Below are 26,159 nucleotides of genomic sequence, written 5' to 3'. Positions count from 1 at the left end.
AAATCCAGAATAAACGAAAGATAGTGAGTGGTTTCTATAACTGCGAGGTACGCAGACCTCACATCTCGCAGTTACAGAAACCACTCACTATCTTTCGTGTAGTCCGGATTTGTGCGAGGCGGGCCTCGCACCTCGCAACCCGCATGCGTCAGTTCAGAAAAACCAAAGCTTTAGAGGGAGACCAGTTTTAAAGCAAACCAAACTGTATCCAAACGTGACGGACTACTATACCCTCAGCAGTTTTTGATCATGATGATAAAAACAAACATGTATTTCTGGCACAAGCGAAGCTAATATTGCATGATTTATTGTAATATTATGAAAAGGAACTCTCAAAACGGATGTAGGCCTACATACAAGATAAATAATCTATAGAGACTGACATTGTCGGAATGTGGGCGTAATATACTGTAGTAATGATAGGAGTCATTTACTTTGTAGCGTTTTATGGATGTGTAATCTATTATGAATGTGTTTGAACAAAGGGAAAAATGGGCAATGGCAATTGTAGCAGATTAAGTGCTGTGTTCGTCACAGTTCGCAGTTGCTCTGGAGTTTCAAAGCTATCCACACGTGTGCGATGAAAGGTTCCTGCCAACACAACATATATCCGCAGGTAAGAATGATTTACCTACATATTTTTTCATTTTATTCCACTGGATAAATTTCCTATTAAACACTTCGCGTTTAAGGCCCATCCACAATGAAAATTAAACATAACCGTGCTCTTATTTACCTATTTATGTTCTGCGTACTGTGTACTTAGCTCTGTTTCAATCAATAATTCAGTATGGCATATTAGGTTGGGGAGGAATGGCAAAATCGACTCTCCATCCTTTAAATTTGCTCCAAAAAAGAATTATCAAAATTTGTCTATATAAACCTTTTGATTACCCTACAAAATTAATTTTTCAGGAATTTGTTGTATCAAATCTAGAACAAATTTATAAACAAACGTTGCTGATTTACTTCAATAAAAACCACAATAAATTTAAATTTGATCCTCATGAATACCATACGAGACAAAACTACAGTTTCTTTCTAAATACTCCCAAATGCCACACAACTGCTGGATTAAAACACAGCATAAATTTTGGACCCAAAATATATAATACATTACTTAGAGCTTACCCTGAGCTAAGTACACTGAACACACATAGATTTAAGAAACAAATCAGATTAATTATTTAATTGTTTAAGCTAATTGACTTAAAAATTTATACTCTAATATTCATGTACTTTTGCATTTTCTATTTGTATATACCATTTATTAAGTTATTGTGCTCAATGAACTCTCTTAATTTTGTATATATTTTTTATAACTGATCTGAACTGCGCCCGACCACGAGCTTCTGCTCTTTCGGGCTGCAATGCCTAATGTAGTTCAAGTGTATAGTATTAAATAAATGAAATGAAATGAAAAATAAACACAGAAGTTTGCACCCAGGTTACCAAATAGGATCATTCACAATGATTCACATAAACACTGACATTAACATTGCCGTTATACGTTTACATGAAAGTTTGCAAACTCCAAACTTTCATGCTTATGTTTACGTGATTTGCAAACAGTACACAATCGTGGAGCTCTGAAGTATACAATAGAATATGAGGAAATGACGTCGTTGTTATGTTTCCATGGTTACCAAGTATCTTTGCGGTTATGTTTATGTTCCCATCGTGAATGTTATTGTTTTTACCGTAACGTTTACATTTTTAAGCTAACGTTTACGTTATGTTTAATTTTCATTGCGAAGATCAGAATTATATACAGTAGCTATATAGGAATCGCTGTGATGTTGCTTTAGTTTAAATATACAGAGTGATTTATATAGAACTGACACATTTCTTTCATTAATTGTTTCAAAACGAATTGTGCTAGCGACAACTTATTATACCTAAAATGTAGAGGAATTTTGGGAGATTATTTACCTCTATAGCAAATGTTGTCTGGCGTTGTCAAATCCGGAGATCTCGGTGGCCACAGGTTCCTGGAAATTATTCGGTCGTCACATAACCGGATAAATGGAACCATGCTTCATCTGTGAACCATGTGATGGACAATATGGCAGGATTTTGCACAATGAACGTCTGAAACCAACGACAGTAATTCAATCTTTTATCCTTATCTGGTTCCTGTAGCTGATGAACAACCGTAACCCTATATGGCTTTAGGCTCTCTGACACATTGAGTAGGTCTACCCTGTCTCCTGCGACAAACGTCTTAATGATTTTTTGGGTGACTGCTCCAGTCGTGCTCTTACGTCAACAACAACCGTGGGAAGCCTAGATGAACGATGCTTGCCCTTTTCACTCACCAGAGATCCAGTTGTTTCCAATTTGTTTACCAGTCCCAGTATTGTGTTTCTTTTGGGAGGATTGCGAACACCAAATTCTCTCTGGTATGCCCTTTGAGTAGCTGTAATTGAATTCGTAATCCAGTATTGCTTCACAAGGAAGAGTCGTTGATTTAATGTGTACTGCATTTTCACGTTGACACAAAATGTCGAAAACAGCTGCCAACAATAGGAATAAAACATAAACATCTGCGCATCTAGTGACAAGGTGACAAGGAATCGAAACTCCAGAACATTCTGCTGTTGGTTTCAGACGTTCATTGTGCAAAATCCTGCCATATTGTCCATCACACGGTTTACAGATGAAGCATGGTTCCATTTATCCGGTTATGTGACGAGCGAATAATTTCCAGGAACCTGTGGCCACCGAGATCTCCGGATTTGACAACGCCAGACAACATTTGCTATAGAGGTAAATAATCTCCCAAAATTCCTCTACATTTTAGGTATAATAAGTTGTCGCTAGCACAATTCGTTTTGAAACAATTAATGAAAGAAATGTGTCAGTTCTATATAAATCACTCTGTATAACACCGCAGTTTCGTGCTAGCGTCTATTATTTTCTGCTCAAGTCGTTGTGCTGAGGTGAATGAATGAATGAGGGTGAAATGGAAGGAGAAACATGAAAAGGTACGCGAAAACGCGTCCTTGCAGGGGAGTTAGGGGCTGAGAAAACTAGATATGGCGCCTTAGACCAAAGGTTCTCAAACCGTGTGTCTCTGGTCTTTATCAGGGGGATCACGGCTTTAAGGGGAAAGTAAAATGTATAAAGTGAAACGCAACATCCTACTAATTATGTATTTTCACATTTAAAAGAATACAAGTTAAGAATGTAAATAACTATTTTATTTTAAAAGTACCACCAAATTGAATTTGGACATTATTTTTAGGAGGGGGGGGGGTTGCTACAGAGGCGTCGCACGGAAAATGTGACATGTGAAGGGCGGTGTCAAAAAGTTGAACTCCTACCTTAGACCACCATGGGGCGGGATGTATACATTCATTTACTCTCCTGCTTTACGTTGCAAACCATTAATAACTGTCTTGTTAATGCATCAAGAAATCTAGAAGCCGAGGCTAATAACTGACTTAATAAATTGGGCATAAGAAGACAACAATTGCTTGCAGAGACTAAGAAAATAACGCTGAGAAAAATATTAAGACACTAGCCGTAACCGTGCGCTCCGCTGCACCTGTTAGAAATAAATATAAAGTAATTACATAATTAAAATAGGACATTTGATCCAGGGAACATTCGTGTTTGACATAAGGATAAATCGTTTATTATGTTACTTAAATTGTATTAAAAAAATTAAAATGCGATCATTTTGATCCAGAGATCACTCATTTGGTCATAAAAATTATTTTAGGAAATACAGGGAACGAATGCCTATCAAGTTTTCTGTGCATAAGAAGCTATTTTAATCTTACCTGTCCTCGGTTCACTCAGAAGTTACTGTAATAACATTATAGCATTATGTCCATCTAGAGAAACTACACTTTCCAATGGTGAAATAATAATTAATTATACAAATCGGTTAATTTAGCTTCCGATATTACTTCATACAAACACAGAAACATTCTCTGTAGGCTATCTTTCATAGCTTTCGATTGTTGTCCAAGGCCCCTTATAGACGAAGTCATTTGTTTTTTATGTCATTACACGGCCATAGATGGCAATTATTTTAATTTTAAAACTCATTTATTTCATTAAATATAAGTCTATCAAAATTTTACAAAGAATAAAACTTATCGGAAATGATTTTTAAAGAAAGTTTTGTTATGTAACATTTTTCACAAAAATCAATATTAAGCGAGATATTTCGATTTATTTAATTCAGGCCCCCTTATAACCCCCTTTTAAATAATGTATTTTCAATGCCATATAGCCTAAAATCTAAGTTACAACGAACTTAATTTATATTCCAATTTTCATCGAAATCCGTTCAGCCATTATTGCGTGAAAAGGTAACAGACAGACAGACATACAAACAAAAATGTCAAAAAAGCGATTTTCGGTTTTAGGGTGGTTAATTATATATGTTAGGACCAATTATTTTTGGAAGATCGAAAATTACCAGAAAAATTTCGGCTACAGATTTATTATTGGTATAGATGAGGAATGCAAGAAATGATGCACACTCAAGCAGAAAGGCAGAGGTGTGTCATTATTTCAGGAATACACGCCAGCTAACCGTTGGATAAAAACAAGGGATGGTCTCTCTGTATCCGAGTGGAAGGAAGCAATTAAAATGATAGGACAAGTGTCAAACGTGCGAGCCATGCCAGGATGGCTCCCAGTGCAGACATTGCACTGAGATAGAAACCTTACCCCACATCCTGGGATTCTGCCAACATGGAACTCTCATCCGGAATACTAGACACCATGCAATACGAGAACTTATTGCTAAGAGTCTTCCTTCCTTCTACGAGGTTCACCAAGAAGTCCACTGCCTTGCAAAAGATGGAAGTTCTCGGCAAGTTGACATCATTGCCATTGATAGAGGAAATGACAGAGCAATTATCATCGATCCCACCGTGCGCTTTGAAACTGCAGTTCAACAACCCATAGCAGTATATGAAGAAAAGAAGACCATCTATGAGTCTACAATTCAATACTTTAGGGATTATTTTCATATACAAGGACAGAGCAAGGGGAACAATTCCAAAATTCTCAGTTGAATGTTTTAAGTCTTTTGGAATTCCTTTAAAATTTTTGAAAATTATTGCTGTAGACGTAATGAAACATTCTGTTCAGATTTTACGTAATCACCTGTACACCTAAATTTCTTTATATTCTATCTGATTACTAATAATTAATTGATGAACTAGTGGACTTACTCGTGTTAAATATGTAATATTTGTCCGGCTTACAGCTGTTTCAGTGCTTCACGCACCATCATCAGAGCCTACTAAATCGCGGCGTCATCTCGGACTTCTCTGCCTGTTAGGAGGATGTGTTTTATTGTTGGAAGGTGTTGAAGTGTAGAGCCGAATAGTGTGTGTGTACTGAAATTTATCTGTGTGTTGAGGATTTGATCGGGGTGTGTTTTAGTGTGTTTGTATATTTCGTATTGTTCTAGTGTTTTGAGTTTTTGGTTCTTGGGTAGTGTGTGTAGGATTTCCATGTCCGTATTTATGTTATTGTATGTATGGTTAGTATTGGTTATGTGATCGGCGTATGTAAATGTATTGTGTCCTCTGGTTATATTAACACGAGTAAGTCCACTAGTTCATCAATTAATTATATTCAAGTGTTAAAAGTGGTGTACGCAAGATTCAAAATGGATTACTAATAATTATTGAATAAAAGTACTTTCCCAAGGGTAGCTTCCATTTTAAAATAATAATCATAAATACTGATAACACAAATATTTATTTTTATTTTTATTTGTTTAGTATGCTGTGTCTTTTGGCAACCCTTACTGAAGGGCAGCTACCCTTGTGGGATTTATATAAAGTTAGTTGTGTGCTACACAATTTTTTACGTGTTAGAGATTGTTATATGTTTGAGCATACCTTAGCTGTCACAGATGTCGATAACAAAGTAACAGCTTGTGACACCACAAGAGAAGAAAGTCTAGTGACACTATCAGAGATAAATTTACTGATTACTTTGTAAATGAAAATTCGTCTAGCTCACAGAATACCAACAATATTTACCACACGGGTAGCGTTCCTAATGTGAATGTATCATGTGCAACGTATTTAACTGGCGACGGTTGCTATTGGTACACGATGTCAGTAAAGATGGGAGATCATTATTGTTGCTGACAGCACATGCAAATTTAGCATTGCATATTAGTGTGTAAAGCTTCATTTTGATATCACACTCTTCAATTGCTTAGTGACATACTCTTTGTAGTTGTGAATTGAAAGCTCCCAAATTTTGTCTTGTGGTGTCATTAAAATCATATTCTGTAATTAAAAAGAAAGTTCTCAACGAAATATATATTCTAACTACCCTGACATGAATTATATGATGGTACCTGGTACTAGGAAACTTCCGATGGTTAGTATGTTTTAGGTATGTACAGTCGAAGCTTTTAAGTTCGACAGAATCAAGTTCGAAATCCTATAAGGTCCCTGAGCCAAATAACGCCATGTATACCTTTAACGCCACCCTATTAAAATTTGTTAACGACACAAGTTTACGGTAGTGCACTACTGTAGCCTGCATTCACTTGCAATCTAGTGATGAAATGAGTTACTAGCTGTCCGCTGACATTTACGAGTGACATTATATTCCATCATTTTCCTGTTGTGTGTTGATAGTGAATAGCTCTTCTTATATCAAGATAAGAGGCAATATTTTATTTTGTGTGTTGAGCAAATAATAACTATATTAAACTATATATTTTCTTGATCCTTAAACATTCTTCTATGTATAGAAAGTATTTGCTATCTATAAAATTTGAAAACGTTAGAGAAACAGGCATGTCATGTTATCAAGTACTCAGTAGCGCTTTAACGCCGTGGAGTTAAAGATCTACAGACAAAATTTTAGGTTATGTTAGTACTAAGGATGACAATACAGCATCAGTGTGAAAACATCAGGAAAATCACTAAGCTTTCAACTTACAAATGTTCAGAATGTGCAGTGATGATATTGGTTCAATTGCTTATCGAACTCTTATTTTTTTTTACGTAACTTAATTTTTGTGTTTTACTTATTGGAAAACATTCATATTAAACTAAGGTAAATGCTTTTGTGTTTAATAACTTTCTACTGTGTCACATTGTCTCTTTTTTTTAAAGTTTGGAGTCACTGGAAAACATATTTTCCTAATCCATCTGGTGTTTCAGTTTCAGATCAAGAATCTTTCATTAATATTGAGTGATTTTGTATCTTTTATTAACAGAAACTCAAATTTAGTCGCTTAGTTCAATTTGTGTTGCTTTGGAAAAATAATTCATTAACAATTATAAGTGTATAGGTTACTAGAAAATAGGTGGCGTTAATTGGACAACCTGTTCCTAATAACACCAGTTTACAAAGTTTTCCTATTTGAGTTCTAATTCTTGTTCGGTATATAATATATCCATTTTCATTGTGCTATTTTGTAAAGATAAGATTACAGTTTCTATTTCATAATTTTCGTGTTTGTACATAACTTATTTCCAGAGCAAAAGTGACTGAAGTGTTAAGGTGGCGTTATTTGGTACGTGTACCATAGTTCGACTGCTTACGTAGGAGAATTATACACGCCCCTATAGGGGCACTAAGAAATGGGTTTTCCATTTGAATGGGAATTGGTTCTGTGTCTTGTAGTGATACTTTTGTTGAAGGAAAACAGAATATTTTATTGATTAGGACATCCATATTGATCACTAATTTTAAATTAATGAACTCTTCTTTTTCTATTTGGGAATATTGTGTCGTTTGTTTGACGGAACTGTCGAAACCCACAGTGGTACTAGAAGCGCATACACAAGTCTCGGGCGGGCAGGAAATGCAAGTATAGTACTGTATTCGTTGATGGATAACCAATAAGAATTTGTATTCATTTTATCTGCCACATCCACTACCCTCATTGGACTGAACTTTCAATTCTGTTTTGACGAACTTAGGAGAGTCCAGTGTATATTCATTTGTGTGTAAGCGTTTCAGCTAACTATGATACAGATTTTGCTTATATTCAATAATTTAATTGAATTAAAAAAGGAACAATTATATTATGATATTAGAATTAAAAATACTTAGGCGTAATATTTTCAGTATACTTACCTCTACTTGTGTAGTCTATATTTTTTATAAAAGGAAATATAATGATAACCTTATTACCAATATAAAAATAAGATCTACCTAATACATTATAATAATTTCTAAACCGCGAAAATTAAATATTATAAGAAATAACAGAAAACCACTCTTTAAAATTCGACTATATTAATAAAATAATACACTGCTCAAAACAATTACAGGAACACTATGAATTATTTAAATATTTTTTCATTGGATAAAGGTACAGACATGAAATTAATAAAGTATATTATTTATGGTTATTTATGGCCACATTTATCTCCATGCCAATAAAAACAAATGAATAATGTCAACAAACAACTTTTTAAAACATTGCACTGCATAAGAAATTGAATCTTGTCCTTACTTATCAAACTTAAACACCCATTATAAAGGTCTAGTATCGTGTATGGTTTTCACGACATTCGATGACAGCTTGGCATCTTCGTGGTATGCTCCCTATGAGATTCTGTACTTCCTCTTGAGGGATATTCTCTCATTCCTTTTTTAGAGCATCTCCAAGTTTCTGCAGGGTTTGTGGAGCTTGATGTCGGTTCCTGACTTCCCTATCCAGAATACCCCACAAGTGTTCAATAGGGTTGAGAACTGGGCTGATCACTGGCCACTCCATTACCTCAATTTCATTCTCCCTTAGGAAATCCCTGGTAACAGCCTCATTTTGTCAGAGACTTTAATAAACAAGGCAATAATCAGCATTCGTCACTATAGCAACGTCAGAAAGCTTACCAATTAGAAGTTGTCAGTGCCTTCCGTAATCAAAGATTTCTTCATATTTGTTATTACAGGTAATTACTCTGTATTTAGGCCATGGATCTTTAAAATTTGTATCCATAGATTAAATTAATGTTCCAATTTACATATTGTTCAATTTTCAGCATCACAGCTTAAAAAACACTAACTTATTCAATTTAATACACGTGTTCCTCTAATTATTTTGAGCAGTGTAATTGAAGCAATCTTTTTTAAATTACAGTATAATACAAGACAGTTCTATTAAGAGCTCTTGAAGACGTTCCTTTCATTATAGATCGCGGTAAGCCATGCATACCCAGTAGGGCCTTCGGTCCCATCATAACTCCCTGTTACTTGAAATGGTGAAGGCAGAAATTCCAAATGAGTCTGAACATGGACGAGAATTTCTAATGACTTTGCTAAATACATATGTATACACAAATCCGAAGCTAGCAATATTATAGAAGCAGAAAAGGAGATACCAATATCAATATAAGTGCAAGAAGTAATGTATCCGTTCTCAACTGAGATTGCAGATTTACTTACGGCAGTAAATGCGTTCAGTCCATTTTCGTGAAAGGACTGGTCTAGTTTTTTAACCACCGATCTACGGACTGAGTGAGTTTTCAAGTGACATGCACAATAACACAAACTTTTAGACAAGGATTGGCGTTGTTTTGGAAGAAAACAAGCTTAAAATACAGAGTGACTCACGAGAATTCATCGTCCCTTACAGAGCTGATTTCCGAAGACATTCTGAGCAAAAAATGTCATATAAACATTTATCCTATTCTCAATATTTTCAGAGTTACGTTAATTTGAAGTTGTTTGTAAAATACCATTATTCTTGAGTTTTAATAGTAAAAGAATATTGCAGATAAAGAATCAACTATTCAGGAGTATCGTTTCTTTAATTAGCTAGTATTCTGAAGCTGAAAATGTGTTGTGAATTCCATAGTTGCTTCGTACAGATTTTTTTTCGATATTTAACTACAAAATTATATTTTATTACGCATTCATCACAACAATTGTTACAAATCACGTCATTCTTGTAAGTTCTTCAAGACTGTTTATTAGGATGCATAATTAAACTCTAAAGAATCAAGTTCCTAAAGTCATATGATTTGCAATAATTTTTGTAATAAGTGCGTAAGAATGATGTAATATTTAGTTAAAAATTGAAAAACAAAATCTGTACAAAGCAATTAACAACATACATTAAATATTAAATTTTAGCTTCAGAACACTAGCCAATTAAAGAAATTATACTTCTTAATAGATCATTCTGTATTTGTAATATTTTTTTACTCTTAAAACTAAAGAAAAAAGGGTATTTTACAAACAAGTTCAAATTAGTGTAACTCTGAAAATATTGAGATTAGGACAAATGTTTATATGACTATTTCCATGATGTCATTCCATTTTCAACCAATGAAGTGTAATGAAATTTTGAATTCCAATCAATCACAGTCATACTTTGCGATAATTTTTGCAGCTAGATTTATCGCTATCAATTTATCGCATGGTCGTTATCTGGTTTAGTCGTTGTCGTCAATTGTTTCCCCGTAAATTGATGATCATGAATACATTAAGATGCATACACTGTTAAATTGTCCTTTCAACTTTAAAGCAATAAATGCAAGATTGATATTTAATATTAATTAATATATTTACGCAATGATGACGACTTTCAAAACGGCGCACCATGTAAACACAAAATCTTCACGTATCTTAATTGAACGTACCTTTTAAACTTGATTCTTTCAATATTGCACGCATACGCGATTGGAATATTGAACTGTGTAGGTGCAGTTTTAGTTCCGTTACACACTACAGCGAGAATGCGTTTGTCGAGCTATAAAAATGCTTTCCTGTAGCACGAGTAAAGGTCGAAATAAGGAACAGCTGACATTGGTCTTGCTCCCACAATTAACCTATAATTGTAGCCTGTAAAATTTGTATTTTGTGAATGAAATTAAACAGTTAATAGAAAGTCAGATGTTCAAATTTATGTAACATCATCGCATATCAAACCCAAAGACCTTGCATAGAAATAAATACAAGGTCTTTGATCAAACTGCCTTCCGTATGGAGTAATAAAATTCGTGTTTTAATTATCTATACAGAGATGGCTTCATTGTGTAGCAACATGTCTCGCTGTGAATACATAAGCATTGCTGTACAATTCTTCATTTAATTAATGCATTAATCAGGGTACTGTAATTATATTATAAAATTGTAAATTAAACTATGATTTCAGCAGATAATGCATATGTATTTATGTTATAATAATAAGAGAAAAGTGCAGTTCATGTAATTAACATTGTTAAACCTGTATTTCGCTTTTCGCAATTGGCATTACTGAATAATAACATCGAATTTCTTTATTGCAGTAATCGATATTCATCTATTTCAACTTCACAATGCCTGGATAGGTTAAGTATTCGTAAATATACAATTATTAACATTTTGTGATCGAATTTTAGGGATATATTATTTACATTTTTATTTTATTCACGAAATAGTCCTAACAAATGTCACTCGAGGTCTGAGATTTCCCAGATAAATCCACTAGAGAAGCGAGTGGATTTATCGGCAGATCTCAGACCTCTCGTGACATTACTACAGACAATTTTTGCTCAGAATGACTTCGGAAATAAGCTCCCTAAGTGACGGTAAATCCTCGTGAATCACCCTGTATAATGGTAGAGGTCTAAAAAAATCGTAATATATGTATAAATCAGTCATTTTCAACCGGTGGTCCGCGGTACACTAGTGTGCTTTGAATGTTACGCTGGTGTGCCGCGAGAAAATTAAAACAGTAATGGTTATCATAGCGAAAACTGGAAAAATGAAAGTGAAAAGAGTAGTAAAAATGTTATTCCATAAGAGTCAACGTTCAGTAAACATATTCCCTCTAAAACCCTCGAAATTCCACCTGGCTGGAACCACTGGTTTAGATTATGTGATTGTGCCGCGGAATTTTAATGTACACTTTTAGTGTCTCACCCTAGATCATATATGTAACAGATAGGTCGGCCTTATAGGCTTTGACGTTAACAACTTTTGTCAGGTTTACTACGCTGCCATCTAGTTGTTACATAAGGAGTCACGTCATAATTCCCATTTGAATTGCATTAGCGACTATACTGCCATCTCGTGTTCGTTTACGGCGGACGGGTGGCGATCCTGGCGGTTGTTCTCTTCAAAGTGCTGCCAATTTTAACATAGCGATGAGTTATCTGTTACATATATGATCTAGGGCAGGCATGTCAATTGATGCCCACAGGAGCAAGCGCGCGCTTTAGAGCCCAGGAGAGCCTGAGCGCTTTACAGCGGAAAGGAAAGAGACAGACGAAAGAGGTGGTATATGCCGCTTGGTCGAGCTATATACACGGATGGCCAGCACTGATTCAATAGATAAAGGGAAGAGAACTTATTAAAACTGTATCCATGTTAATTTTTAGATTTGCCTGAGAAGTATAAGTGCATTATAAGAATGTAAGTTTTAATTTTAATGCTCATTTTTCACAAGTTTGATTTTTTATTCAAAAGAAATATTTTTTCAATTTTTTTAAAGTGAAATTTTCAGGTATAGGCCTATTTATTTAGTAGCCTTACAGAATGTTTTCGTAAATCTAATATACCGCATATACATACGTATTACTGAAGATGGTGTATTGAAAATTTTGAAAATATTCGCATGGAAATTATTTGTAAGGAAATGAATTAACAAAGCAACTACTGTTACATCATAACCAAAAGATACGTGCCCATGTGTTGTAAAAATGTCAGCTCTATAGCTTCAGCAGATTTTGAGAAAATAATTTAATATTCTGATGATAGGAAGTTGCTCACAAATATCACCTTAAAAGCATAATGCGATAAGAGTTTTGTTATGTAATATTAGTTACACTTAAAACAGATACAATACCTAGGTAACTTTGCTTTGTACTGTAATATTGTTTTGATTAGTTTATTGATTACTTTTGTAAGCTAAAGATACTATGAATATAAATTCCAACTTATCATGTCATAGTCAATCTCTTTTTTTTTTTTTGAATATCACTTTCTTTATGAATGTTGTGTTTCATCCACTTAATACAGTATAATATTATACTATTATGGAATTTAAGTGAATATTCCTTCTTAACTCTCTATTATGTTATTAAGATTTAAAACACAAGTGCAATATTAAGAAATCAGTGTTAGTACTTTTGTTTTACAGACAATATAAATAATATTAAACAGAAAGAAGCCATATAAAAATAACGACATAAAATTTCACGTTCCGTTTGAAGTTTGTGCACCACTGTTTTCGTAATCCAACAGGTTGCTTATTCATATACACAACCCTTCCTCTTTCCATACTTAGCGCTTGCTGCCCGCGCACGACGTCAAAGTCAGAAAAATGCGCTTGCTTTGACATCACTGATCAAGGGTGTTACACATTGAAAATATTGAAAAACGCTGGTATAAAAAATGGTCAAATAAACTGAGCGAGTTTGGTAAACTTCAATGGTAAACAATGCATGACTTGTGTTACAGGCGTCTACACAAAAACAAAAGAGCTGTAAAATCCCAACTTATCAACGCTGATAGTAAATATCGGAACGAACATCAAGATATGGCGTAATATCTTCTGACATGACAATATATGAAGAATTGTCAGATGAGATGACAGTTGTAAAGTGGCAGCACACAATAGCAGTGGAAAGATACAAAACAACTAGCCGGTAATGAAGTGCAGTATTAATCTCTATTGAATTAGTGTTGAAATATTTGACTGGAATATTTGAAAGGTAGCATAAATCATATTTAAATGTTACAATGGAATATTCAATATCGCGCCATTCTATGCTTTTTCATAGATCGACCTCTAATGACTAAAAGCGTTATTGATCTGGGGAAGTATGGAAGGGAGCCACTTGTGGAGTCACTAGGCGGTTATTCAGAACTCCAGTCAGCTTCAAACTTTGTAGCGGTAAGTCTATTTATTTTATATCAGTTCCTCGAAATTATATGTAACTGATATTCTACATAAATATCCGTATTTTAGCATAATGTGTGTGCGTGTTAATTTGTTATCCTAGTAATAGACTAAGCAGATATTTCATCACACATTCAATTTTTTTGAAATGCAATAGTACATTATGCAACAAGCTTATAATGGTAGTAATTAAGACGCGAGTATGTTTATGAAACGAGCGCGAGCGAGTTTCATAATTTTCATACGAGCGTCTTAATTACCATTATAGGCAAGTTTCATACGACTTTTTATGCTCGACCATATTTCTAACTTGAAATTATTCATAAGTAGACTTCGTTGAATTGCTACACGCAGCATGCAATCAGGTTGCCGATGTACGGTAGTATAGAGGAGGTGAGCGACCGCCCGGTCTTAGTATAAGCAGTTCATGTTAAGAGATGTGACCGGTCCAAATAGATATAGCAGCTACAGCTAATGTATACCTATGTAAGCACTTGTTTTTGCATTACCGTAGTTGGAATAGTCAAAGCTTAACATTTGTTCAGCGCAGACAAGAATTATGCAGAACATTACAGTAAAATAATGGAGGTAATTGATGCATTGGATAGCACAGACAGTTCCGCTGTTGCAGCTGTAAAATCATTGCCTTCTGAATATTGGAAGATATTGCGTTCACTGACTCTGATTTTAAAATCGTGTCCAAAAGCATCACCCTGTTAGAATCGTCTAAACTACAACTCTCAGAAGTCCTTAATATAGTGGATAAAGTATCACAAACCGTTATCCAAAATAACAATTCACTAATTTCGGAAAAAGTGAAATGTAAGTTGAGAAACATTATTGCTAAAAATTCTGCCTATTCACAATTTCGTATTATAAATTATGTGGTATCAGGTCACGACAAGACGTCTGAAGTTGGTGTACTAAAAAGTAGTGACTTTCTGTTCTTCAAATATGCACGTATTACATCGTGTGATGTTGAACGTACATTTCCTAATATAAAAACTGTTCAAGTGACCATCGGAGGAGATTACTTTGCAGTCGCTCAAAATGTACATAACCATTCACTGCAATGCACATATTCGAGAATGATGTGAGTATCTTACATTAAATTTTAAGAGTTAATATATCCCACTACAAAATAATTGTGTATTTACATGTTTAGACATTTCCTACTTCAATGATCATTCATTATATTTCTTGAATGCAGGATACAGGTATCATTGTAACCGCAGTATACTGTTAAGTGTTTACATCAGAGGCATACTCCATTCTTTGCACGCCCCTTTCTCAAACAGTCTGTACCGCGTGCGCAGTAACCCTACGATTCTCGTGGCAATTCCACGAAGTCTATTCATAAGTATTCATGTTATTCTTATCTGACTGGGGAGCGGAACTGACCTTGTGCAATATCTCGTAAATTGTGAGATGTGCGCAGACGCGAAAGTATTGATTTTTTCCGAGAAATAAATGCCATTGACCTTGATATAATATAGAGAGTAAAATAAAGATTAATCTTGATATAACCTTGAAATTGATTTAGACATTGAAAAACGAGATGACAAATTGAATTTATTTAAATATTATTTACAATTAACGCTAATTATTATAGTAACAGAACATAACCTTCTGCGACAGTATTGGATTTCCAGCCTCCGTGACGTTTCGCTAGTTGTCTTTCGATTGCATATCCGAGAATAATCGATACTTGCGCTTTCATATTGCTACAATGGTGTTTTCTGTTTGGTGGAACACCTGAACTTTAATGAATAGATGTACTTTAATGAGGTTTTATATATATATATATATATATATATATATATATATATATATATAATTTAACGATGCTGCGTAAAACTCCATACGTATAAAAATTTAGAGATGTGTGAAAAAAACATAGTGTTGAAAAATTGGGTGGAAGAAGTTGCCGGTGATAGTTCGAAAGCTCGGTGTAAATGGTGTAAAGCAGACGTGGCGAAAATGCGACTCACGAGCACATTGTGGCTCGCAGTGCATTTCCCTTGCTTCCTACCTACAACCCCCACCCTCTCACTCACTGGAGTCAAACTCCGTTCCATTTGTATTTGTCTCTGACCTGCGAGTGGCGTATCGTCGCAATGTCTCTCTCGAAACCATGCACCTCTATAAAAACGAAAGTTTCAAGTAGGATGGGAGAATGCATTCTTTTGCTGACAAGATGATGAGAATATTAAATGTACGATTTGTTCACAAGTATTACTAGGAAAACGGTTATATAACATGAAACGGCATTATAAGTACTACATGTTACTGATGAAACATTAAAAGGTTAAGTGTTGTTGTCATCATCATCATCATCATCATCATCATCATCATCATCATCATCTCATCTCTGTACGTCGATCCTTTTTCAGCAGATTCACGAATAATGCGGTTAGATATTCAATTTAAACTCACAGATTTACAGTGTGATGTTGAATGGAAGCTAGATGTAAGGACTTGACAAATGTTGAACTTTTCAAATCTTTGGCAAAAAATAAATATTTGAAGCTTCGTTCTTTCGCTTGCTCTGTTGAAGCCATTTTCAACAATGAAAATAATAAAAACCAAATTTAGATCACGATTGACAGACAAATACCTTCGTGATCAACTACGACTGGCAGTAAGTGACATAATTCCTGATTTTGAAACTCTGTCGCAGAGACATTCTGAAGACAATTAATTTTAGGTTGTGATGATGTGTCCTATGTTTTCTTGTTCATTTCTTTCTTCGTTACACGTACTGAATATTAGTTGTAGCCTTGTACTGTATATAATTCTATTTTAGTGCTTGACGCAAGGAAAATGAAAAACCGTTAATAAGTCAGACAGTTGCTTCACTTCCCCTTCGGGTATCCGCCCTCCCTCCATAGGTGCTATGCACGTTGCAGCCTATACGGTGGCTCGGCGCACGATGGCATTTTCGCCACGGTTGGTGTAAGGTTATATTGAATGCAAAATATTAAGATTTAACTACCCGTGCTGATAGAGATAAACACAAAAAGAGTAGCGAGTGTTTTTCTGTTGCTCGGCAACAGTTGCTGAGATACAGTGGCGAAAAATTAACTTTGGGGATTGGAAAAATGTTCCCAACACTACACGCGTCTGGGCAGAGGTGAGTGTTATTTCAATTTCCAAAGGATTAGAAATATTAGGTTTTTTAAAATTTTAAATCTCATCATGGTTCATTCTAAATTTTAGGTTGCGATTTTCAGTGATGCATGTGGTGGTCATTCCTTCAGAGGGCTAGCTGAACTGGCATTTTATTTCCTTATCCTACCATTGTCAAATGCAGAGGTTGAGAGGCTATTTAGCCAGATGAATCTTGTGTAAAAGCGCAGGAACAGGATGGAAAATTCCAAGCTAAATACAATTTTGACCATTCGAGCAGGACTGAGAAGACTTGAAAAATGTTGTTGCACTTATGCATTGCCCCAAGATGTATAGTTTGTATTTCGAATTTGGAAATGATGTATTAAGAAAAATCTGGAGTTTTTTTTTTTAACTACAGTTTAGCGGTTTTTTAATCTTGTGCAGCGGTAAATGGAATTCTGAGTGGCAACACTGTTCTTACGTGATTTGCAAACAGTACACAATCGTGGAGCGCTGAAGTGTACGACAGAATACGAGGAAATGGAGTCGTTGTTATGTTTCCATGGTTACCAAGTACCTTTGCGGCAGTGTTGCCAATTCAGCGGTTTTCTCGCTAGATCTAGCGTTTTTCGGTGTCAGTTTAGCTGGTAAAATGTATGAAATTTGTATTGCTGATATAGGGATTTAGCGGGTATTTTTAGCACTCACAGTGGCTAAATAATATAATTTTACTTTGACAATATAGCAATTTAGCGGTTTCTGCATGGCTTCAGAGCGGATTTTTAAGAATCGAGTTGGTAACACTGCTTTGCGGTTATGTTTATGTCCCCATCATGAATGATATGATTTTACCGTAACGTTTACATTCTTAAGTTAACGCTTACGTTATGTTTATTTTTAATTGTGAATGGGCCTACAGTTGATGTTGCAGTTAACCTTGCGATTTACAAACCCTAAATGTGCTCTCTAGTTATCATCACTATTCTACAAGGAAATTAACTGGTAGACAAGCTGTGAATGTTCCTTAACCTGGTCTAAGCTGCTATCTTTCCTTATCTGCAATAAGTTCTGAGGAAACATTGTGGTATAAATGCTGCTGAACGTTGTTGATATCCAGGAAATACGGTTGCTATACGCGTAACTCATTCTTATCAGAGCCAAAGTCTCCGAGACTATCACTAGAGTTAGTAGTTCCATGCATTGTGTCACACATTTCACGAGGTTCTTCTAAGTGCATGTTTTGTTTGATGCAGTAGTACGCTAGCACTCATAAATGTTATGATAATGACATCACTACGAAGCAAGAATTGTTTTACTTATACGACCTACAAAGGGAAAACGTAACGTACCAGGTAAACGAAACATTTTTAATTATACTGTTCTGTAGAAATTAAAAAAGTTTCTTATTTTACAATTCTGAAGGTAGTGATTATAAAGAAGACACGTCCTAGGACTCTTGATTTTTTAAATGAAAGAGTGCAACAAATATTTTTTTTAGTCCTAAGGACTGCCATAGTTTTGTTGAGATGTTACAGTAAAGGTCTCTATACAGTGTTCTGAAAAAAAAAAAAAAGTTCCAATATTTAGAGAGGAAGTAGTATGCAAGAAAACAAGAAATAAAAGTCCTACAAACATGGGTCCTAAAATTGATATCTTCTGAGTAATGAGCAAATGTTTACCAGCACTATAAGAGCAGCATATCTTCTATACTTTGAGCTCTTTGGCAAGAAACAATTGAGGAAAAAGAATGCAGCCGTTTGTCACTGCGTATTACCCTAGATCATATATGTAACAGATAACTCTTCGCTACGTTAAAATCGGCAGCACTTTGAAGAGAACAACCGCCAGGATCGCCACCCGTCCGTCGTAAACGAACACGAGATGGCAGCACAGTCGCTAATGCAATTCAAATGGGAATTATGACTTGACTTCTTATGTAACAACTAGATGGCAGCTTAGTAAACCTGACAAAAGTTGTTAACCTCAAAGCCTATAAGCCCGACATATCTGTTACATATATGATCTAGGGTATTACTATAGTCGCGACGCTGTTATTTCCGGCGTGACTCCGCCTCTTTGCTTCTCTATAAAGTCTAGGAGGTAGTATCGTTCGCCATTTTTGTTCTTTCGTTCCCGAGCTACCATACGAGGAATCTATTTGCCACACTGTTAAACATTATCATGTCGTAGCTCCTATGATAATACATCAAACGCAAATAATTGAGCGGCAAATAACGTCTTCGTGTGCTTTCTGCGAACGCCAACGAAAGAGCCAAAATGGCGGGCGATTATATTAAGTATTTATCGAGCCTTAAGAAATGAATAACGTCTTCCTCAGCGAATCACAAGACGCACACGTTTAAATGTAGCCGACCTGCAACGCGATTGGCTGCCGGAAATTAGAGCGACGGGACTATAGGTTTGCCAACCATCCTGTATTTCCCGGGACAATCTCAATTTCGAAAATTGCGTCCTGCGTCCCGCGTCCCGCGTCCCGAAATAATTTGCACACGCATCAAAATATCCCGATTTCATGGCACATCAGACATTTACAGCTGACTTTCGTTCCTATTATATTATTGGATTTTATCTGGATTGTAAGATATTTCCGCACAGTCTCATCACAGTCTAGTATATACAGTCACGAAGCTCAATACGTAGTAAATATACATCCATAGATAGTTGCTAACCACCAGGATCGCTACTATCGCCTCATTACAGACAATGCGAAATAGTACCTGCACAATCTATTGTTCCTAGTATCCTCATAAACTCTAGCTTCGTGACTGTATATACTAGACTGTGGTCTCATACTGGCATGCTTCTAATATGTGACGAAATGGAGGAATGACTGTAGTACGCATATTCGACGCAGAAATTTAATTCTCGGTGATGTGACAATAGAGTGGCGAGTGCAATGATCATAATACACAAGTTAGGGCAGATTTGATCACAGCCTATAGGGTACTTACTAATAATACTTTAAATTGGCGCCATTCAGTATTATGTCCACTTTGTTCCATTTGATGCGTCATTAATTGATTTCGAAGGAAAAGTAGAAAAAAGAAAAATTTATACAACCACTTCTACAATAGATATAGATATCAAAGAGGACAACAAAGACTTGTAAAATACTGCAGCCCCTCAAGTGTGATAAGATCTGATAGCTCTGGTGATAAATCACGTAAACGTCTCTGTGTTTTCCGACAAGGGTGGCTAAAATATTTTGTGCGAGATCGTGCGTATTTGCTTGGTTTCCGCACAAAACCAATCTGCGGGAAGTCTAAAATTCCACATTCAGTATTCCCAACCTAACACACACAACAATTTCCCTCTTCTTACCGCTTAAGTGACATATTGATTTTACTGCTTTAGGCTTTTAACATATTATTTTTAGAGACGTTCAATATAGTAATAATTATAAATTGGAACTTACCACTGCAATTTCATCTAAATTGCACTGTTAATTATTGTTTTTAAATATTTGCAAAAATTAAGTAAACTCTACAACACCACAAAAGTTACTGCATTTGTAATGCAAGTAACATTAAGGAAGCCGTGAAAAAATCAACAAGATTCCAGATGCCGATGTTATTACTGCAATATGTTATATAAATAATATTGTTAAAATATTAAAATGAAAAATAAATCATTACATAACCTTACCGTTTGTTTTAAGTTCGCATTTATAGACTGGGGGAAAAAAACAGACGTATATCACGGCCTGCTGGAATATAGTAAACACAGAAAACATTTTATAGCAACAATGTTGAAGATAGATATATTTGTTTTCCAAAGTTGCCGTCATTGAACAGAAACCAAGATGGAGATTTCATTGCAACTAATTAGAAATTCCTCTTCCAGGTACGTAATAAACGATCTTCGCACAAAATAATGTACGATACACGAGCGGTATGTTTGTTTTCATGTTCTCGGAAATTAAAAAAGCTCAACTACGTTTCGCTTTTTCAATCTTTTCCTCGAACATGAAAACGTCAACATACCGCTCTTGTAACGCATATTACTATTGTGTAGGTAGGTTAGAATAGTTCGTGTTAGTTCAGTTTACGTTAATTTTATATTAGGTTAGTAATTACATCAATATGATGGGTTCCTAATTTCCAACGAGTTAATATTTCTTTTATAAGGAATTTATACTATTTTTCAACTTGCTTTGTGGTGAATTTGGTAAGTTTTGTAATGTTTTTAAATATTAAACGAGATGGTTCTGTTAATAGAGATATATAATAAAAATACTACTGTTCAATATGTGGATTGATAGGTGAAAATGATAAAATTATCAGTAACTTTTGTGTCCATAATTTTTACTTACGAAAGTTGGCAAGTCTATGTATTACACAGCATAACCAGCGAATAGGGATTATAAAGAATGGACACTGAGCGAATTTTGCTGTGTTTTGTTTCTCTGTGCGCCAGCGTTTAGTTCTACTTTCAAGCGCTAGAGGTTAGTGTAATCGAGCATAGGCTAAGATAATTTGAGAATAGAGTTGAGACACAGGATTCAAACATCGCCTACCTTATTGCATAATCCAGTAACGCTTTGCTTCAAATAAATTCAAGTTAACAGCTTTTCCTTATTTCTCAGTGACGAACTAGTTGTAATAATATTTTTTTTTATATTTCAGATATAATAAATTATATTATAAAATAATATAATACAATATAAAATTATGTATCAAATTCGTTTAATATTTGTATACAATATAATATAGGTATATGGTTTTACTTCTCATAAGAGTTTTGTTTTTCCATTTTCAGTGCTATCAAATCATTGCATATTTTAATTGTTGTTGGGGTCAACGTCTCAACTCTCATTATAAAGGAACTCTAGAGTCTAGACATTACAGTTAATGACAGATTTATTATTTTATGGATCCAATTTATTTTATTTGAGTACATAATGTACCTATGCATGTGTTATATTTCCGCTGTGTTGACTGCTAGCTGGTGTGATGTCAGCGCCAACTCTAGGGAGAAAGCAGAATCTGACGCTTTAGCTGGCTTGAAGGTCATTGAAATCAGTCCGGCTACATCAAAGGTACCGACGCGAAATGTCCATTCTTTATAATCCCTATTCGCTGGCATAACTTTATTTCTGTTTGTATCAAAAGGATGCTTAAACAGACGACAGTACATTAGAGATCGTAGTCGTAATATTGTACGCAAACTACACTGTAGTAATTATTACTTTACCAGTCGGGTAAGTTAGTTTCGTATCATTCTGTTAAATCGGACCATAGGAAAGAAACAAAGCATACTCCTATTCAACTGATACGAAACTAATACGTAGTGAGAAACTGTTTACAATATGTTTCCTCATTTGTTTCTTGCCAAAGAGCTCACAGTGAAAGATATTCTGTTCTTACAGTGATGGTAAATATTTGCTCGTTTCTCAGAAGATATTAATTTTAGAACCCATGTTTGTAGGACCTTTATTTCTTGTTTTGATGGTACTACTTCCTCTCTAAATATTGGAACTTTTTTTAGAAACTGTGTAGAACCTAGCATAAAATCTTTTATGTATTTATTATATTACAAATATATTAGAAATGTTGATTTCTTTTATAAACAAATAACTGTGTGGAAACAAGATATTTTTAAATCTTTATAGCCTGTCATGGGAGATAAAAACACATTAACAAATTACACAGAACGATTGTTCAGTACTGTACGTACTTGAGCATATTATTCCTTTATGTGTGCTGCGCTATCAATGTTGTTATCATTATATTCATTCACTACTACATGTAGATACTAGAATAAACAGTGAGATAATGTCTAATATTTCAATGTCCCATTTTCAGATGAGGCTTTCATTATTTTATTAAACATATATTGCAAAAGTAAGGATACAGAATATGATGCTTTGTAACTCATTGAGCTTTTTATAAAGTTCATATGCAACTAGAGTCGACGGCAATTCGGAAGGCGGTAGTCTGCTAGCGTTTGCGTTGAGAGAGACAGATAGAGAGGGCAAGGCAGCGTACAACATTGCCACATCGTACTTCATGCGCACGTCCGATACAAATAGCGCAGGAGAGAATTTAAATTATCAAAAGACAATAATGACCTTAGCCGTTGATTACTGTAAGCATGACACCAAACAAACCCTGTTTCCTTCACTAACAATATTCTTTGCACGGTTCTCAATCCCACACCACATGCTTCTGCAGTCGTTTCTTGCACGTTGGCAACGTTGCAGCCAGCATCAAGATGGCCGGCAGCGTTCTGTTCGTCAACGTTTTTAAAAGAATTCTACACCTTAAACAGTATTTTCCGCACCTGCGTGTGCAATACTTGTCTTTTTACAGTCTCTTCTTCCATTTATTTATCTTACATACACGCAGTAAATGTTAGTTTTACTTATTAAATGTACTGAAACACTCACACGTGAACAAACGAACTTGGGAAGTACTTGTTACAGACTGATTTCGATTGGTTCTACTGTACAAGCTTGTGACGTCACATGCCAGAAATGATACGGCGCATATAGCAGCCGACCGCCTTCTGACCTGCCGTCTAGTCTAGCAACATACAAGGTGATTAAAAAAGGTTGGTGCAAAAGTGAGCGCGAGAGTGACAACAATGTTAAACGGTCAATTATTGAAAATAATAAAGGCAACAATCACATTATTGTGCGCTTATTTGCTAGTTCTTGTCATAACTAGACTTCGAAGTCATACACATACCATGTCCGTCTAATGGAGTTGTTGTAATGCGTAATACAGACCCAGCAAGTGAGGGAAAAAAAAACCTTCGCTTGAAGGACAAATGTAAACATCATGTAGGATAGAATACAATCTACATCATTTCTCAGGTGTAGAAAAATAACACTTTTCTTAGATCTATAAACAGTTATTTAGAGCAGCGGTGACCAAAACTCGAGCTGCAGTGATTACATGCGACAGACAGCCTACGAAGTAAAGAGACGGAGGAAAGGTACTTGGCATGAAAACTACAACCAGTGGTGGTTCCTGTGCTAACATCGTGATCAATCCCGTGGATAAAAGTCTCAAGCTTTGCTCTATCAGTAATGTCACTGATGTCATCAAGAGCCAGTGAATAATATACGATTTTTCTTGCTTCTTTCTTTTAACCTTCCTCTTGAATATAATCAGGAATTTTCTAAATTCTTCCTTCGATACTTGGCCAAGAAATTCCTAGTTTTTTTTTTTTTTTTCAAAATTAAAACTTCTTATGGACAAGTTATTTACGCTATTTTAATCATTATAACTCTTTTGAGAAGTTCTGTTCTATTAAAAGACTTTAGAACACGAGATATTTCAAACCGCATTAGGTAGCTGACTTCCTTACCTTTATTTATGTCATCTTTCTCTTCCTGGCTATGATTTAAGACATGCCAATTCCTGACGTTTAACAGTTCGTTGGCAGATAATATTGAATCAGTTTTTCTACATTATTATTATTATTATTATTATTATTATTATTATTATTATTATTAAATGAATAACTAATAAATAGTTACTCTCATCTAAATATTAAGAAGATAAAAATTAAGATAAACCTAATAATTTTATCCTTCTAGGGAGAAGATCCAAAAACATTAATGATCTCACAGTTGATTCTACTACTCATTGCATTATGTAGGCTAGATCTGTACATAGATACGACTATTAACACACTACATATTCATTCATTCATTGTTCATAGTTTTTGCCCAAGAGCAGGTCTTTCACTGCAAACTCAGCATTCTCTAATCTTTCTTATTTTTCGCCTTCCTCTTAGTCTCCGCATATAATCCATATATTATCTTAATGTGGTCTATCATCTGACATCTTCTTCTGCCCCGAACTCTTCTCCTGTTCACCATTTCTTCCAGTATATCCTTCAGTAAGCAGTTTCTTCTTGGCTAATGACCCAGCCAGTTATTTTTTTCTCTACATGATCAGCTTGAGCATAATTCATTCTTCACCCACTCTTTCCAATACAGCTTCGTTTCTGATTTTGTCTGTCCATTTCACGCGCTTCATTCTTCTCCATACATTTAGAATGCTTCCAATCGTTTATCAGAATTTCTGTATAAGTGTCACACTGAAGTTTATAAAGAATTGAATTTTTCTTTAAGTCATATTTTTCTGTATTGTTATATTTGTTATAAAGGAAGTTCATAAGTTGTCATCTAATAATAATAATAAATAATAATAATAATAATAATAATAATAATAATAATAATAATCATCATCATCATCATCATCATATCGTAAACATTTATTAAAACTACACAGATTTTTAATCTTTTGAAAATAAATAAATTCATGTTACAGATTTTGAAAGACCCTAGAAAGGAAATAAATTTTGCTTGCGTTGAAATAGTAATATGTGTTACAAGAGCGGTATGTTGAAGTTTTCATGTTCGAGGAAAAGTTTGAAAAAGCGAAACGTAGTCTATAAATGCGAACTTAAAACAAACGGTAAGGTTATATAATGATTTATTTTTCATTTTAATATTTTAACAATATTATTTATATAACATATTGCAGTAATAACATCGGCAAGTTTGTTGATTTTTTCACGGCTTCCTTAATGTTACTTGCATCACGAATGCAGTAACTTTAGTGGAGTTGTAGAGTTTACTTAATTTTTGCAAATATTTAAAAACAATAATTAACAGTGCAATTTAGGTGAAATTGCAGTGGTAAGTTTCCAATTTATAATTATTACTAGACTTCGTTGAATTGCCACACGCAGCATGCAATCAGGTTGCCGATGTATGTAGTATAGAAGAGGTGAGCGACCGCCCGGTCTCGTAGTATAAGCAGTTCATGTTAAGAGTTGTGACCGGTCCAAATAGATAGAGCAGCTACAGCTAATGTATACCTAAGTAAGCACTTGTTTTTGCATTACTGTGGTTGGAATAGTCAAAGCTTAACATTTTTTCAGTGCAGACAAGAATTCAATCAAACATACTACAATGAGAGTGTTGCTGTTCCAAATAATTGCCCCTGGAATACCCTTACCCCCGCAGCCAGTCTTGACCCGTTGGGGAACGTGGTTGGATGCTGGTAATAATATTACGTCAAAATAATGGAGGTCATTGATGCATGGGATAGGACAGGCAGTTCCGCTGTTGCAGCTGTAAAATCGTTGTCTTCTGAACGAGCTATTGGAAGATATTCTGTTCATTGATTCTAATTTTAAAATCGTGTCCAAACCATCATCCTGT

The 26,159-nt window shown here is 34.9% G+C and overlaps 1 protein-coding gene across 5 annotated transcripts in view; it reads left to right on the top strand.

Annotated features, from left to right (window-relative positions):
* Positions 1-474: 474 nt before the first annotated feature.
* The window catches only part of LOC138709421 (uncharacterized), a 68,222-nt gene continuing 42,537 nt past the window's right edge, over positions 475-26,159 (top strand). For 2 of the 5 annotated variants that reach the window (XM_069840171.1, XM_069840172.1), the window contains exons 1-3: positions 481-616; positions 13,402-13,589; positions 13,725-13,837. In XM_069840171.1, coding sequence (XP_069696272.1) covers positions 13,736-13,837 — 102 coding nt within the window. In that variant the 5' untranslated portion in view covers positions 481-616; positions 13,402-13,589; positions 13,725-13,735. Of the gene's footprint in view, positions 617-13,401; positions 13,590-13,724; positions 13,838-18,097; positions 18,307-26,159 lie in introns of those variants that run through there. The other 3 variants (XM_069840175.1, XM_069840173.1, XM_069840174.1) reach the window with 2 other exon arrangements.

This window comes from Periplaneta americana, chromosome 11, assembly GCF_040183065.1.
Source record: "Periplaneta americana isolate PAMFEO1 chromosome 11, P.americana_PAMFEO1_priV1, whole genome shotgun sequence".
NCBI classification, from domain to species: Eukaryota; Metazoa; Arthropoda; class Insecta; order Blattodea; family Blattidae; genus Periplaneta; species Periplaneta americana.
This window is presented reverse-complemented; position numbering and strand designations above follow the sequence as displayed.